Genomic DNA, 15,889 nt, shown 5'->3' on the forward strand with positions numbered 1-15,889 from the left:
GTGTTTTGAGTCCAACAGTTTCGGATCGCACTGTCACCTTTTTATCTCACCGTCAACGGAGGTGAGCACCACCCTGGAGTGGTCGTAGGCAATGACGTTGGCGTAGCGGTTCTTTGGTTTATTCACTTCCATGTTGGAGTTCTCCCAGGTGAACTGCTGGCCCGGATCGATGGACTAAAAGAGTGAAATTATGGTAATTGGAATAGAGGGGCACAACACCATGAGACAGTATACATGCTTAAGGCGTTGACGCTCCTTTCCAAATCCATCCGTAGATTCAAAACTCATCAGGATCGCATGATACCAATTTTTCTAAAATGATACTTATACTCAACTTTTATTTAATCTTTGATCCATGCTAAGTTTAAAAATGACTAAACACTCAAAATAAGGAGAAAAGGCATCAATAGATTTTGAACTTGGAAGGAGGGCCAGGAGAGATGCTTTTAGATAAGAGAATTCCATTCCTGTCCTAAAGCACTCACCTGAACCTCCTTTTTTTATTAAATCTTCAAGGGTGTGGAAATCAAAAAACAGCAACATAAATGGCTGAAAGCAACAATAACGTAATAGTCAAAAAAACGGACAACAGTGCTTAATACTATCCAAAATAAGGAACTGGCATCCAATGAAATATCTCATATTAAAAAAAGAAACAAAAAAAAATCTCATCCAAAAGAAACAAAAAAAAATCAAAAAAATCAGTAAGATCGAATACAGTACCCTGCTACGCCAGCATACGGAAATAGCCTGCTTTTTTTTAACAGTCCTTAATCCTATACTTGGCTGCCTAACTAGAATTACCTTACCCCTTAAACCTTTACAAAACTAGTATTGATATTGGTGATTGCCCACCGCTGATCCTAAATCCCATAGTGCAGACTATAGGTGTTTGTATCAAAATAGTCGAGCTGATGCTAGCCTTGTATTAAGTTATAGTACTGGTAATATTGGCTGCAAGCAGTTTTGGATGCCCCAAGAATCTGTCTCACAATAAGGAACTAGAGATTAGTGGGATAATAGGTGTCATATTCTCTGCACAATAAGGCGCACCGAGTTATGAGGCCCACCCCAAAACAATTTTTGGGTGATATATTTTTCATATGAAATGTGCACTGGATTATACAGCGCAAGGAACTAAAACAACAGTAGGAGCTAGGGTTGAATGAAAAAAACATACATTAAGATTAGTGTAATTTATTTTATACAACATAAATTAACATTGACATCTGCTTTCACCGCTAAAATGTATTTAAGCAACAAACAATAAATATGTTAACTACAAAAGGGCACTAGAAGTCGAGTCATGTTTATTTGTATAGCCCTTTATCACAAGAGGTCTTGAGGGGCTGCACAGACCACAGACTATAACAGACTACATTTATAACAGCACCCACTGATCTAAAACCTACACAAGGGCAAGAAAAAACTCAAAACCTGAGGTAATCCCCCTACCAGAATGACCAGGATACAATGGATGTTGCAAAGGCATCGTCTAACTTGTGTTCTGCCCCTTATTTGTCAACCATTTTGAAAGCACACTTTTGAAACCTGATATAGCTAATATAGATACATATAGCATTCATTATGAAGTAAGTCCTTTTGTACAAAACGTTGCTAACAAAAATCTTCAAGTAATCACAATTTGGTACATACTCATGGACAATTATTGTCCAAAGCAACAAGAGAAATGATTTGCAATGAGCGTTCGAAAGTTGGCGCCTGAGCTGATGTCGACATTTTGCACTTCTCTCTCTTTTTCTTTTGGCAGCAAACAATTGACATGTTAAGCACAAGATGGCACTCAAAGACCACTCTATGTTTCCCAAAGGCAGAGCAGTTCCTATATACAGTATGATTTAATTGTAACTATGCATTTCCAATTTGATCCACTCACTGGGTCATAAGGCACACTTGTGAATTTCTGGCCAATTTGGGTTTTTTAGGTGCACCTTCTTTGAGAATGTTGAACATTTTAGGGTTATTCAGTGAAGAATGAATACTCTGAAGTAAAGTTTTTTTTTTGGAAAGGAACAATACATGGTTAGTAGAGGGATGCTTTTAAGTCATTATTGACATATAATTTTACTGTGATTTTTAAGAGGTCTAATTGTAAAACAAGATCAAGTACATTTGAAAGATAACATTTGTTTTTTAAGAGTTACAACCCATTAAGGTTTTAATCAGATCCAAAATAACACTTCAATGTCAACACAAGGGCATCACAGAATTTGTGTCCCATAATTTTTTTAGGCGGCAATTTGCAGACTCTCTTTGGTCGGATTAGCGAGCAGCGAGTTAGCGCTGGCGGCGGATCAATAGCAAATGACAAGAGAGCGATGAGAACACGGCACATTATCGAGGCACAGGACAGGACGTCGTCGCACATCCCTGGTCGATCGATATGAATGCGGTTCTAAGCTGTTTGGAGAAAAATGACTTCAGAAAAATGGGGATTAGGAATATTATGGGAGCGGCCACGGGGATCACAATTGGGTCAACTGATGAGGTTGGGCACCACGTCTGCCTGAGCAATTTCATTCTCTTAGATTGTAAGATTTGAATATTCAGTACAGTATATGAGAATAATTCATTCCAGGATCATGCTCGTTGTTTGAACTGCTCGTGTAACAAGCAAATTTTTCTGATACAAAATAGTTCAAAACGGGTCCGTTACCATCCAAAACATCCAAGTGAACCCTAAATAACAGCATCTTCTTGATCACGAAAATACATTGAAATAGTAATCAAACATAAAAAATACAGCGATAAAATAAGATAATATTAATTTAGTAAAAAGCAAGTTTATTATGAGTACTTATGTCACAAAAGTGTGTACACCCCTGAAGAAAATGTGTATACCAAAAACACATTAAAAAAGACTAATCCTGTCATTTTGGCTCTAATCCTAATTATCTCAGTTATTGGTACCAGACATTTACGACACTGTACATTGGTTATTATCTCACAGTATTCCACATTTATGTCTTGCTGTAAGTAAATAGGTTCCACGTCATGTTTGTAAGGTTCATTATTGCCTAATAAGTGGATTTGACACTATTATTACAGAGAGCAATTCGGAGGGTTTTGACAGGTATGAGATTAAAAGACTGTTGATAAGATATATGCACTTACTGTACACTTAGAATCAGAGTTACTGTAACTTTAAATGAACGTACACACAAACAAATGTGTTCTAGTTTTTATGCACAAACTGGAATGCTGATACTGATAGTGAGCAGTCTAAAGCAGCTAGCGCTCAAGAGTGCTAGCTTCTGGGACTGCTCGTAGCTTTACACTCGTTCATAGAGCATTATTTGACTTCCAAATAAAACTCGTTTAATTCATTTTCTCGTGCTCGACTAAAGAGGTACCACTGCATGGTGGTGGTATGTGTGCGGGTATGAGAATATCAAATGAATGTATAACACCATTAGGTATAAAATCACAAAAGACACTTGTTTAATTTGAATCCATTTTAAGGGTGAATTGGTTTTAACAGCAAAGGGTCATGGTGAGAAAGTGCCACCAACAATGTCGTGCTGTGTGCGGGCTGTTGCACCATCTGACGGGCATCAGGGTGTTCACGCCTGCTTTTCTATAGCTCAACATTGCCTGAGCTGAGTCGGCTGTCGGACTTTACTGGCTGGGGCTTTTACACCAGTCGGGGTTGTGACTTTAAAACGGGTTGTGGACCCGTTTAAGCAGGTAACAGGCATTTGCTTTAGTAAAATAATGCTAAGGAAAAACTCCCGGGGATTCAACTACATTGCTTAACAGTAACTGCACATGCGAGTCGATACCCGGCATTTCACACCACAGAAAATGACTGGTAAGGTTAGGCTATACTTGCCCAAGACGCACCACAGAAAGTGGTGCCCTAAAGACACCAGTGGCTAAGGGAACCAATATATGTATTACATGTTTGTCTGCGTATTATTTGAATCAATATTGTTTACTTTTTTAATAAATTAAGTTTTATGTGAGGAGGCGCTAAGCAATACACATGGACCCATCAAGGTGAATATTATAAATTAAAGTTGTTTAGGTTTTACTGGTCATTATGTATTTAAAAATAAAGTTAATATATTTTCTTATGTCTTGCTTATCATGCACAATACTTTAATTCAATACATTTACGACGTGGATCTTTATTTTAATTTTATTTGGGTTCATCCTATAGTTCGGGTTGGATGGTGGTTCCTGAAGTCAGACCAGTTGAGAACCTCTGGCTTACACTAACACGCTGTCAACAGGGCAGTGCCATTTGGATGTGTATATTTTGAGAACTGTTGGTATTTATTTTTTACAGCTACTACCGCTACCTTTAGAGTAATAATTCAAAATTAGACTTTTTTTTTATCTTACTGAAAATTATAGAGGGGACAATTCTAAATGGCTTGTTTCAAGAGGCCCTTTCTCTAAATCCAGCTTGTCACTCAAGGTTCCCCGAGAGACTGAAGTGTTTAGCAAATAAACGAATCAACGGGAAAAAGCGAGATCCTGGTGTTTTATTCTAGGTATGGACATCTTGCTGCTCTCCCAAGCTATGCGCCACTTTAAATGCTAATTTGTGATCCGGAAAGAGAGGTGATCCCCTGCCGGGTTGAATCATAAATTGTGCACATTCATATGCGAGGGATTACTTGTTCTTACCACCTGCTTGTTTTGGTTCAAATAGAAAGGGAAGAAAAAAGGGAGAAAAAAGCAGTATGTAGCATCCTTTAATGTAATTATGCCAGGTCCGGATCAAAGTGGCACAAACTCCCCGGAAACATGCCCACTTCAAAATAGGGTGGAGGTAGGTTTAGTGGTGAAGGTTTTTACTCAATCTGCACATATTTGTGAATTCAAAACCTACCCTTTTTTAATTTATTTTACTATTTATTAACAGCAACAAAGGTATCACTTGGACACCCTCTTGTGGCATCTTGGGGTTGTTGCTGTACAATAAGACAGATGTTTGTTTTTATAATAATAATAATAATAATAATAATTTCCTTGTATTGTCATTCTGTGTAACAATGTACACAGAACGAAATGTCGATTGCACCTGACCCGTTGTAGCGAGCCGATGCAGCCGCAGCCAACAGAGGGCGCCGCCGACCACTTTTTAAGTCTTAGGAATGACTCGGCCGGGGCGCGAACCACCGACCTCCCAGTCTCAAAGCGGGCGCCTTACCATCTAGGCTTTTGCTGCAACAGTTAGCTAATATTCCCTAACATGTTTTCAAATGCCAAAACGAGAGCTTAATGATGAGTCTGATTTTAGCTTAGTTTGGGTTAAATCATTTAAATCCAGAATACATTCACGCAAGTAACATGAGTTGGTCATTTTGTATGTTTACTCTTTACGCTGTTTCGCCAGAATTAGTGCTAAAAAAAAAATCACAGCATGTTGATATTATTAGTAAGGCTAGGCGTAAACAAAAGAAACGAAAAATGCAATTCTTTTCTGACCCATTTGCCTAATTATAATCTGATATCAAATAATACTAAAAATACTAATAATATACATATATACATATATACATATATATATATATATATATATATATATATATATATATATATATATATATTTTTTTTTTTTACCGGAGCCATATCCCCCTAGTGCGAGGTGGCTAGAATCAAGAACACATTCACATTTTTGACTTTCTGGGAGATTGATAAAATCTCGTTGGGAGTCATTAGGTGACCAAACCCCCCAATTACAACCCCTAATGCCGAGCGCCAAGCAGGGAGGCCATGGGTTTCAATATTGTAAGTCTTAGGTATGACCCAGCCGAGGCTCGAATCAGCAACCTCCCAGTTTCGGAGCGGGCGCCCTACCCCAAGGGCACCGAGCTGGTTATATATATATATATATATATATATATATATATATATATTATTTGATAATATCGCATCTCATCTCATCAGCCGTACCGCTTATCCTCATTAGGGTCGCGGGGGGGCTGGAGCCCATCCCAGCCATCTCCGGGCAGTGGGCAGGGGACACCCTGAATTGGTTGCCAGCCAATTGCAGGGCTATTTGATAATAATAATGTCAAATATAATTATCAAATTGAAATTGGAAACAGATCTGCAATATTCCAAATGATTTTCCAGAAAATGTATTTGAATAGGCTTGTTTTATTTACATTTTCATATTTTTGAGGAAAAAAAATGTTAACAGGAATATTAAAGTACAAGACCAACAAATACATGCAATATAAAACTGTCTGTTTACGAATATTGATTTACAATTATAAACAATGAAAGAAATTGATTGCTGTATAACTAAACATTAAAACTAAAGGCCTGATTTTTTGTTATCGCAGCAAGAACTCATCTCATCTCATTAACTGCACCGCTTATCCTCAGTAGGGTCGCGGGGCTGCTGGAGCCCATCCCAGCAATCATCGGGCAGTGGGCAGGGGACACCCTGAACTGGTTGCCAGCCAGTCGCAGGGCACACAAGGACAGACAACTCGCTTGCTCATTCACACCTAGGGACAATTTGGACCGGCCAATCCACCTGAAATGCATGTCTTTGGAATGTGGGAGGAAACCAGAGTGCCCGGAGGAAACCCACGCAAGCACAGGGAGAACATACAAACGCTGCACAGGAAGTCCGGTAGCTGGATTTGAACCCACACATGAGGTTCCCACGACCTTAGAACTGTGCCGCACACGCGCTAACCACTGCGCCGCAGCAAGAACTATTAAACTAAAAAAAAAAACTACTGAATAAATTAAAAAAACAAAAAACAAACCTAGGGTTAAGTATTGAGCTAAAGCTTTTGTGGTGCATCCACGTTAGTGTTAAAACTACTTTGATACTGATGGAAATATTTCGGGAACAAAATGCATTCAATCATTAAAGTATTGCCAAACGTAATTTAATTAAGAATTCACTGAGTTTGATAATGTCTTTGTTATTGAACAATATTTATATGTTCCTGTTGACCATCTCTTCTCATCTCATCAGCTGCACCGCTTATCTTCAGTAGGGTCGGTCGTGGAGCCCATCCCAGCAATCTTCGGGCAGTGGGCCGGGGACACCCTGAACTGACATTTTGGGTTGCTTCAGGCTCGGTCGTGCAAATCAAGTAATTGGTCATGTTCGGGCTAGACTTTTTCAGGCCCAATAATGTCGCATTGAATCAACAACTTGTGGATCAAAATGGAACCCAAATAGTTTCGTAACCCAGCCCTTATTCCCAGGAAGACTCCGCCATCATTCCCTATCCATTGCGTTGTCAGGCACCTTACCTCATACTCTTGAGAGAAGCGAAGGCCGTCGTTGGCCTTGAGGTGTTCAATGTGGTCGCCAAGGCTTGCCACGGGAATGGGCGGGTGCTCTCGCATCCCTAAAAGAAGAAATGAGGAAAAACGTGTAAGAACAGGTAGGTATGTCACAAGACCTGAGACCATGAGGTGGCGTTGATGTTTCGTGTGACGAGGCACAAGGCGAGTGCGTACAAATGAGTGTGGGGTGGGGAGTGAAAGGCATGCTTCTGTAGATTTGGGGGCTCAGTAGCCAACGCGGCTACGGAGAGAACGAAGGCGAAGGAGTGAAAAACCCCACAAGTCTCAACGGATCAGTCACACTCCCATTTCACAGGGGGAGAAAAAAGTGACTGGTCACCCGCCAGAACTCATTTCTTTGAAAATATCTCTTCTTACAATAGAGCATCCTTTGGAGCAGCCTGGAGCGCCTGGCCTGGATTACTCTCAGACAAGTGAGGCGCACCCCCGCTGAGCCCTCCGCCCCGCCATCCGCTTGTGCTGCTTTCGAGAGTTATAAGGGCGATTTATTACTAATCTGTTAGCGCAAATTCCCTCATGCGCCTTTGATCTTGGCTTAAAACACATCGCCGGGAAATAGTGAGATCAGAAAAACGGCACGGAGTTCATCATCGAGCTTGCCTATCTATCACCTTCAACACGGTCAAAGATGCGTTTTAAAATGCTGTGCTGCACATTGATAAACACGGGCAAAAACCCAAACACTTAAATGCAGCACACGTGTCATGAAGTAATTCTCTTACGATTGTTTAACAGAAGTGCTTCTCAAATGCGGGCCATTCTATTTTGACATTGACTCATTCTAAGCGGGTATGTCAAATTAGAAAACAAGATGTTTATTTCTTTAGTAAGGTAGGAGATTATTTTTCAAGTAAAATAATATTATTCAAAATGGGTATACATGTGCCATGTTATTATTGATGATTATTTTCCTTTTTTTTTCTAAATTTTAGAATTAACGCAGTTAAATGTGTGAAATGATATGCCATTTACGATAATTGAGCTCATTTTAAGTTTCTTATTCATTTATCTATTTAAATTATTGTTCTGGTAAAATAAGATTTTCTAATATTTTAACTGAACAACAGGAAAATGAATACGTTTACGTAATTAGTATTTCTTTTCCTGTTAAATATTGTACACATAACGTTTCCTCATTTAAGGAAAAATATATATAGAAAATCTTACAACAAAATAGACAATCAAATGAATAGACATGAATATTGAAATATGAATAAAATGAGTCACATTATATGTAATCTGCCATTATGGTTCATGGATCTCTTAACCGCCTGGATATCAGACAATTCGAAATTATAGCACAAATTAAAGCCATACTGTGTAATAATTGACACTATATTCAGTTATGTTGTGTAAAGCAACCAAACACGAGCGCTACAAAACACAAAGAAAATTACAAACTAATCAAAGTGACCAATCTGCAGATTTTTTTTTCTCTTGTTTCTGCCCAGCTTTTCGCAAAGTTTTTGATTATTGGGGGTACCCGCTGGAGCGATCTCTACCTCTAGATAAGCCTCATGGTATGCAAAATAAATGCAAGTTTCCAAACATACAAGTACATTTTTGCTCATACTTCAAATCAATATTGTTCTTTTTATGAATGACTGCTTTTTTTTTTACTACAAGTAGGTATTAAGTAATAGACAATGTCCGTGTAGAAAAATAAAACAATCCTTAAAAAATAGCAATGGGACAATTTGTAGTACACGATATCAAAGATTATAAATGAAGCACAGGGGGGACTTGATTCGACAAAAATGTTCCACCAGGTATACGATAGTGGAAAAAAGGCTGAGAAAAGCTGTTTACAGTCACAAAGCTTGCAAAATCCTTTCCGGTGGAGAGCCACAGGCTGCACCAGCTGAGCTGTTATTAATTACACAAAATGACGTGTTTATAAACATATTATTGTGGAAAAAAATACCTTAGATGAGGAGAGACATGTTGCTTGATTAAAAACTGTGTTTTCTGATCCCACCCGTGCCCAAGGAAACTTGCATGATCCGCCTTGATTTCCCACCCCTCTTCTACTAGTTTACAGTAAATGAAAACAGAGCAGCTCAGCCCTTGGCTAGCCGATGACAACCTTAACTTTTTGCAGGGCTTCTAACTCATTATCTCGTTAGAAATCTCCTTTTGTACTCAAAGCGCTGAGCCGCTCAAAGAACACGGTCTGCTAACTGAAACGTCTTCACGCAACGGCGCCTCAGCAATGAAGCCAATTAAAAGCAGGACGTTAACATCCTCCTTTCCGTGGCCTGACGAGCCCTGGTACGGATGAAATGGAGAGTGAAGATGGAAAATAGGCAGGTTCGTGTACAACACGTGTACGGTCGTCTGTTCATGATGTTTTCTGATAACACAGGGTGCAGGATTCAATGCGGACTGAGATGGGAGGAACGTAAAATGCAAACAAGAATCACAATTAACACCGGTTACCAACTAGCAGTACAGTTCAGCGGCTCCAAATCGACCAGTTAAATATTTGATTAACAATCGCCAGTTCTGGTAAATAAATGAAAACACAGGCGACGGAATTTTCCCAATTGGAACTGTACTGCTGTGGTGTAGGGACAGGGGGACGGGGCTTAGAGTGACACAGCAGACTAACTTGGCGTGCTGGGGCTGCGGTGTGTGCTGGGACCTGTGGGAAGAAAGGAGAGTTGCGGAGGAAGGAGGTAGAGAAGAAAAGTTGCTCAATGATGACAGTACATTTAATGCAGGCATGTCATACACGTTCGTCCTATCACATCTGGCCCGCTATAGATTGCTGATTATGTGTGTCTAGGTTATTTCTATAGGTAATTTCTATCAAAATTCTCAATTTTAAATGTATGCAAACCAAATGCTTTCTCCTGCCGCTATAGGGCAGTGTTGAGTTTGTATAGCGTGGTGAGTTGGTTTAGGTATAAAACTGCATTCACTTGTCAACCTTGATTGTAATTTGTAGGGTAGGTTACTAATGCAGGTTAAGGCATAATACTGAAAAACAAAGCTAAAAAAAGTATATGGAAACTTACTGATCAGGCCCACCTGAGAACAGAGAGTTTGGATATGGCCCAAGAGCCATACCGAGCTTGACAACCCTGATTTAATGTATTTCACGCTATTTAACAAACAGAATATTTCCTTTGTAAACAAACATGAAGCAGCTTGGCATCTGTCTAGTGTTGCAGGTAAAAGTATGGCTATTGCAGAGGAGAAACAATCTACTCTCATTAATGTCACACAAAAAGCAGCCTTATAATAGATTTCCCACTACAAAACGACCAGAATATTCACAATATAAACCATTAAATTGTATGAATCAAATTCAAAATAAGGAGGGGAAGTAGAAAAACATGTTTGGACAATAAGTCTACATTTGGCTGAGTTCAAGATTAATCAGACACTTTTTTTACGACTAAACTGCATAACACAGTAAGTTCAGCAAAAAACAGATAATTTCTAAGGTATGAAAATAGATGGGTGAGTACTGATATCAGGTATCGGTATTAAGTAGATACTAGGCCATATGTTAAGGGATCACTAGATTCAGTACGTACAAGCACATACCTGTCGACTTATATTTTTCTCCCTGGATTTTACATTTTTCAATCATTTGAAATTGTGTACACTACATAACAATTTGTGCACTGGATTTTTTTTTTTTAAATTTAGTTTTTTTCAGAATTTTTTCAATATTTTTGTTAGTTCGATCTTATATTCCCTATTTGTCTCTCATCCGAAACTGGTAGCAAACGTCCACGTCATGGTCAATTGCCAATAATGTGGTACACTAGCAAATTTTATTATAGGTAACGTTTGCACACATTATCTTTGTTTTTATGCAACATTGACTTTCTTGCTGTGAGTAAATAGGTGCCGCGCTGTACTGTTAGGTTTATTATCACTTGATAACATCGGCTCGCTACAACGGGTCAGGTGCAATCGACATTTCGTTCTGTGTACATTGTTACACAGAATGACAATACAAGGAAATTATTATTATTATTATTATAAGGGGAATTGCAATTTAGGTTTAGAAGTATGCAACCACTTGCGATACTGGCATTGGCTGCTGTGTTTGTGGCGATATGTCAAGTCAAGTATTAGAACCTGATGTTGTTATCAGTGTGTACTGAATAGTTAAAAGTGCGGTGCCTAATTTGATATGTCCTTAAAAGTTGAAAGTTAATATTTCCTTTATTAAGTATTTTTCAACAATGCCTACCTGAGTTCAATGAGCCCTTAGACTTTTGTTTCCCATTGCACCTATCTGTTTTTATGTTACTTTTAAAGAAAAACTGTTTGGAACAGGTAGGAGGATCGCAGGATAGGTGATGTGGGGGGAGAGTAACTTCATGCTTGGTTTGATTTCCTTTCCATTTGTTAGTGTAGCATGAAAATGATTCAATTTAAAATAGGCCTATTTACAGTATAGTCCAAACGCCGACCGAAATCCCGCAAAAGAAAAGAAGAAAAAACAATAATTCATCCAAATGGGTCTCAGAAATGCACGTACTTGCACGCGCATCATGAACAAGCAGACTAAGGCTGCGTTTATGACTTTAAGCCAGGAGATAGCGGCAGAGAGTTATACAGTTCCAAATTTCATACAGGTCCATACAATAGATGAATACGTATCTGTTAAAAAGTGCTATCAAACGGTGCGAAATACATATCACTAGCCATATTAGATATAACCCCACTTCTTCTCAGCGGGTGTGCAGACGAGTGCAACCACATGATGATAATGATTGTTTTTTTTTTTACTTGCTTTGTGAAAAGAGTACATATTTGTCAATTGGGCTGCACAAATCAAATGTCATAGTAAACATATGAAACACATTGTAAACTAATTGCCATGAAGAAGGATGTGTTTACTTTTTACACCTTTAGTATGCTAAACGAAGGACCTGATGCCTGAGTATTTGTCAACAATTATAATCAAAAGTAGGTGTGAGGGAAAGTGGGCAATCAAGAGAGAAGAGAGCGAGAAACAGCAGCTGAAGATCCGCGCAGCTTGCCGAACATTTGACAATAAACGCCTCTCTTTGAAACGACGCGGGAAATGACTGTGATAAATGTCGACGTTCGGGGAATGGGAGGAGGCGTTGGGGAGGGCGAGAAGAAAAAAAAAAGAGAAATTATCCAACAAGAGGCAAAACAGAAGACAAAAGGGAAAGAGAGGAGGAGCGGGAGGAGGGGCGAACGGGGATCTTTTAGAGCGCCGAGCTGCTTAATTCCTCTGCAGGGGTTCAAAGCGGCTGTGTGTGTGTGTGAGAGAATGTGCTCTTTAAAAACCTGTGAGAAGAATGCACATACACGCACATGCATGAATGCGTGCGTGTTCCCGGGTTGACATTTTCTCTCACTTCCATTGTTCTCTCCACCTAGCTCACCTTGATACCAGTGGCAGCACGACTCATTACCAGTTGGAGGGATGAAAGCAGACAGTGGCGGGGGCCGACGGGGGAGGGACGAGGGAGGCACGGATGGGAAAGGAAGGAAGAGGCACGGACATAAGGAAACGTTTGCTTCCAAGTCTCAGGTTTTGCTTCTCACGAAGGATGCAGAGGAGGAAAATACGCTCACAAATGAAACATATTGTACAGATATGATCCACTAGCCGTGCTTCGAATTTGCTGCGGTCAAAGACGGTTTTTGTTTAGGCTTGCAAGCAAATGAGGAGAGGTGTCAAAACGATGGCTCTGGATCAATTTGCAACCTTTCATCCGTTCCTCACAATCCCTCGAAAGTATCCTATTTTCCGTACTGTAAGGCGCGCTAAAAGTGAAAGTCAATTTTATTTGTCGATTTCCATAGATGTACTTGACGTAAAAAGGAATCAAATTTACATTTCAACATGCCTCATGGGTAGACATTGACAATAAAGTGTATATGCACGAGATCAGTCCAAACCCTAAAATGATACTAAATAAAAGTGCAAATGAGCTTAATGCTAACACATTGACTTGCTCCCTCATATCTTTCAGATTTAATTTCCCCCTATAGCCTTTGCTCTGAAAATGCTGGTCTACTAGTGATCCCAAGAATGAAGAGAACTGCAGGTTCAACAGCGTTCTCTATTCGGGCGTTGGTGCTGTGGAATGCTCTTCCCCCTGAGATTCCATCTGCAACCTCAGTGGAAATGCTTAAATCTAAGCTTAAAACACACTTCTATTCTATAGCATGTTAATAACCTATATTTTATGTTGACAATATCTGTTTATCATTTGCCCTCATTTTGGTTTTAGATCAGGGGATGGCGTCATAATAGTCTGTGGTTTGCAATAATCTGTGGTCTGTGCAGCCCTTTGAAACTCTTTGTGATTGAGGGCTAAACAAACAAACATGACTTGACTTGACTTAAGTAATACAAAAGCAATACAGGACATACGACACAATATATAGTACATTTTCCAACTGTGTGCTCTGGGAAGTAGTTTACTAATCTACTTGAGGTATACCCAGGTTGTGGTTGGTAAGGTTTGGGGTTTTAAGTGCAACATATGATTGTAGCTGCAATAACAATAATATAAGTACAAGTAAAATGTAAAAATTGTCCATACATTTGAAAATACACCTTACAACCCAATGCGCTTTATAAATGCTGGGTAAAGTTGAAAATGCATGCAGTATTTATAGGTTTGCATTACTACACGAGGTTTATCTGAGCAATAATTGATCAATTGGTCATCGCACCAGGGTTGTGGCTGTGAGGGCACAGTCACTTTACAACTAATCTACAACCGGTACAGACAACATACAAAAAGTTGATAGAGCTCATCCCGATATCGCACCGTGTTTACTCACGGTGCCAGAAACATTGATTTGCATAGGTTAAACTGTCTCTTCACTTCTTCTCCTATGAGCCAATTATGTTGCAATAGACAGACACAGAAAACAGAGAGGCTATCAACAAAAAAATATTCAAGCTCTTTTATGTATGTTTACATATTAAACAGAAGGGTTACTGACACACCGCTTGATTTGGATTGTACAATACATATCAGCGTCAAAATAGTATGATGATGAGATAAGCTCTCATGCCTTTTACTATGTGATTTGAATCACTGGTGGTCTAGTGGTAAAATGACGGTGCCCATACTGCCGCGATCCGGATTCCATTCCCAATGCATCAGTGTTTAATCATTGCTGATTGCACTATTACAGTATATGCCATAAGTGTATAAAGATCCCAACGGTTATAGCCTAATAGGCAAGGTAATTCGTACAGTAGTTTCAATATAATGCGCATTACAGTCCGGTATGCATAATCTACAGAAGATGTATGACAAAAGAATATTTTTTCAGGGTGCTCTTATCAACTGTTGCAGAAAGATTAAATTCAACGTTTTGTTTTAAAACAATCAAAAACTACCTGGGTTGTGATTGGACACAAAACAGAAGAAACAATTGTTTCACTTTTTGTATCTTCATCTTTTTCCTTCCCTCATCCCTGATCATACACACACGTGCAACTGTGTACGGTAAATGATGAGACAATAGTTCCACCCATCCAATGTGTCGCAACACTTGCCGTTAGGAGTCATTAAGTGACCGAGCCCCCCAACTCCAACCCCTTAACGTCAAGTGCCAAGCAGGGAGACAATGGGTACCAATGTTGCAAAACTGAGGAGCGAACCAGTGACCTCCCAGTCTCAGGGCGGGTGCCCTACCTCAAAGCCACCGAAGGCTTCCACTTTTCTTTATGTGGCCTTTATTTCAAAAAAAAGTTTGAACATATCCATCTTTGAGTTTGGATCCTACTTCCAACATTTCCTGGCAACCAGAAAAAACATTAAAACACAAATAAGGTAACCTCGAATGAACACAGACTGGCATGAATATTTGCTACCTTCTCCACCCTTTTCAAATTGTTGCCTCTAGGTGGGATACGGCCTTCAGTTTTGCATCTTAAAACATGTGAAAAGGTTTTGCGGTTGAATTATATTTCCGAAGCTTTGAGTTGGCAACCTTGACTGTGCCAATTGAAAAAAAAAAAATAAAAAAAAAATAAATAAAAAATTTACCTGCAAGACACCTTAGTTTGTTTTCAATCCCATTCTTGTCTAAATTGTTTGAAGGGTTCATTAAGTGTTTACACCCAAAAATTCAAGCACTTTTCAATCCTTGAAAACAACATTAATATTTGAGCAATTTAAAGTTTTTGAGCACTAGAATGAACCCTGTATTTGGAAGTGTGTTGTAATATGCAGCTTCTGTTATTTGTTGTGACCGTATGTTGAGAACACGCGTAACAGGTGAAGACTGTACGCTACCTGGCGTTTGGTAGTTGAGTCGTCTCATCTCCACGGGGTCGGACGAGTTGGCCAGCAGGGAGTCTTTCACTCCACCCGAGTGCTCGTCCTTGGGAAGAGGCGACGCCCGCTTCCTGCGGAGAAAGACAAACAAAAACAACAACATTAAAGGGGTGCCTTGCTGCGAGGAGCCATTTGTCCACTTAAGTGGAAATGATGACATGTTTGAGAGTGACACCAATTATTTCTCTTTGTGACACGCTGAGAAAACAGGGCCGACAATTTCACTGTGAAGCACCCTGATTGACATATCGAGAAGGGAAACGTTT

General features: G+C 39.4%; 1 protein-coding gene across 11 annotated transcripts in view; it reads right to left on the reverse strand.

The window, feature by feature from the left end:
* LOC148373607 (receptor-type tyrosine-protein phosphatase F-like) overlaps window positions 1-15,889 on the reverse strand; it is a 317,971-nt gene that overhangs the window by 33,386 nt on the left and 268,696 nt on the right. For 7 of the 11 annotated variants that reach the window (XM_088327232.1, XM_088327216.1, XM_088327256.1 and 4 more), the window contains 4 exons: window positions 15,582-15,694; window positions 9,926-9,958; window positions 7,258-7,355; window positions 51-174 (listed from right to left, as the gene is read on the reverse strand). In XM_088327232.1, the coding sequence (XP_088183358.1) occupies window positions 51-174; window positions 7,258-7,355; window positions 9,926-9,958; window positions 15,582-15,694 (368 nt within the window). The remainder of the gene's footprint in view (window positions 1-50; window positions 175-7,257; window positions 7,356-9,925; window positions 9,959-15,581; window positions 15,695-15,889) is intronic. The other 4 variants (XM_088327280.1, XM_088327246.1, XM_088327289.1 and 1 more) reach the window with 1 other exon arrangement.

The sequence above is a fragment of the Urocampus carinirostris genome, chromosome 1 (genome assembly GCF_059441175.1).
Source record: "Urocampus carinirostris isolate Australia breed hairy pipefish chromosome 1, RoL_Ucar_1.0, whole genome shotgun sequence".
Classification (NCBI taxonomy): Eukaryota; Metazoa; Chordata; class Actinopteri; order Syngnathiformes; family Syngnathidae; genus Urocampus; species Urocampus carinirostris.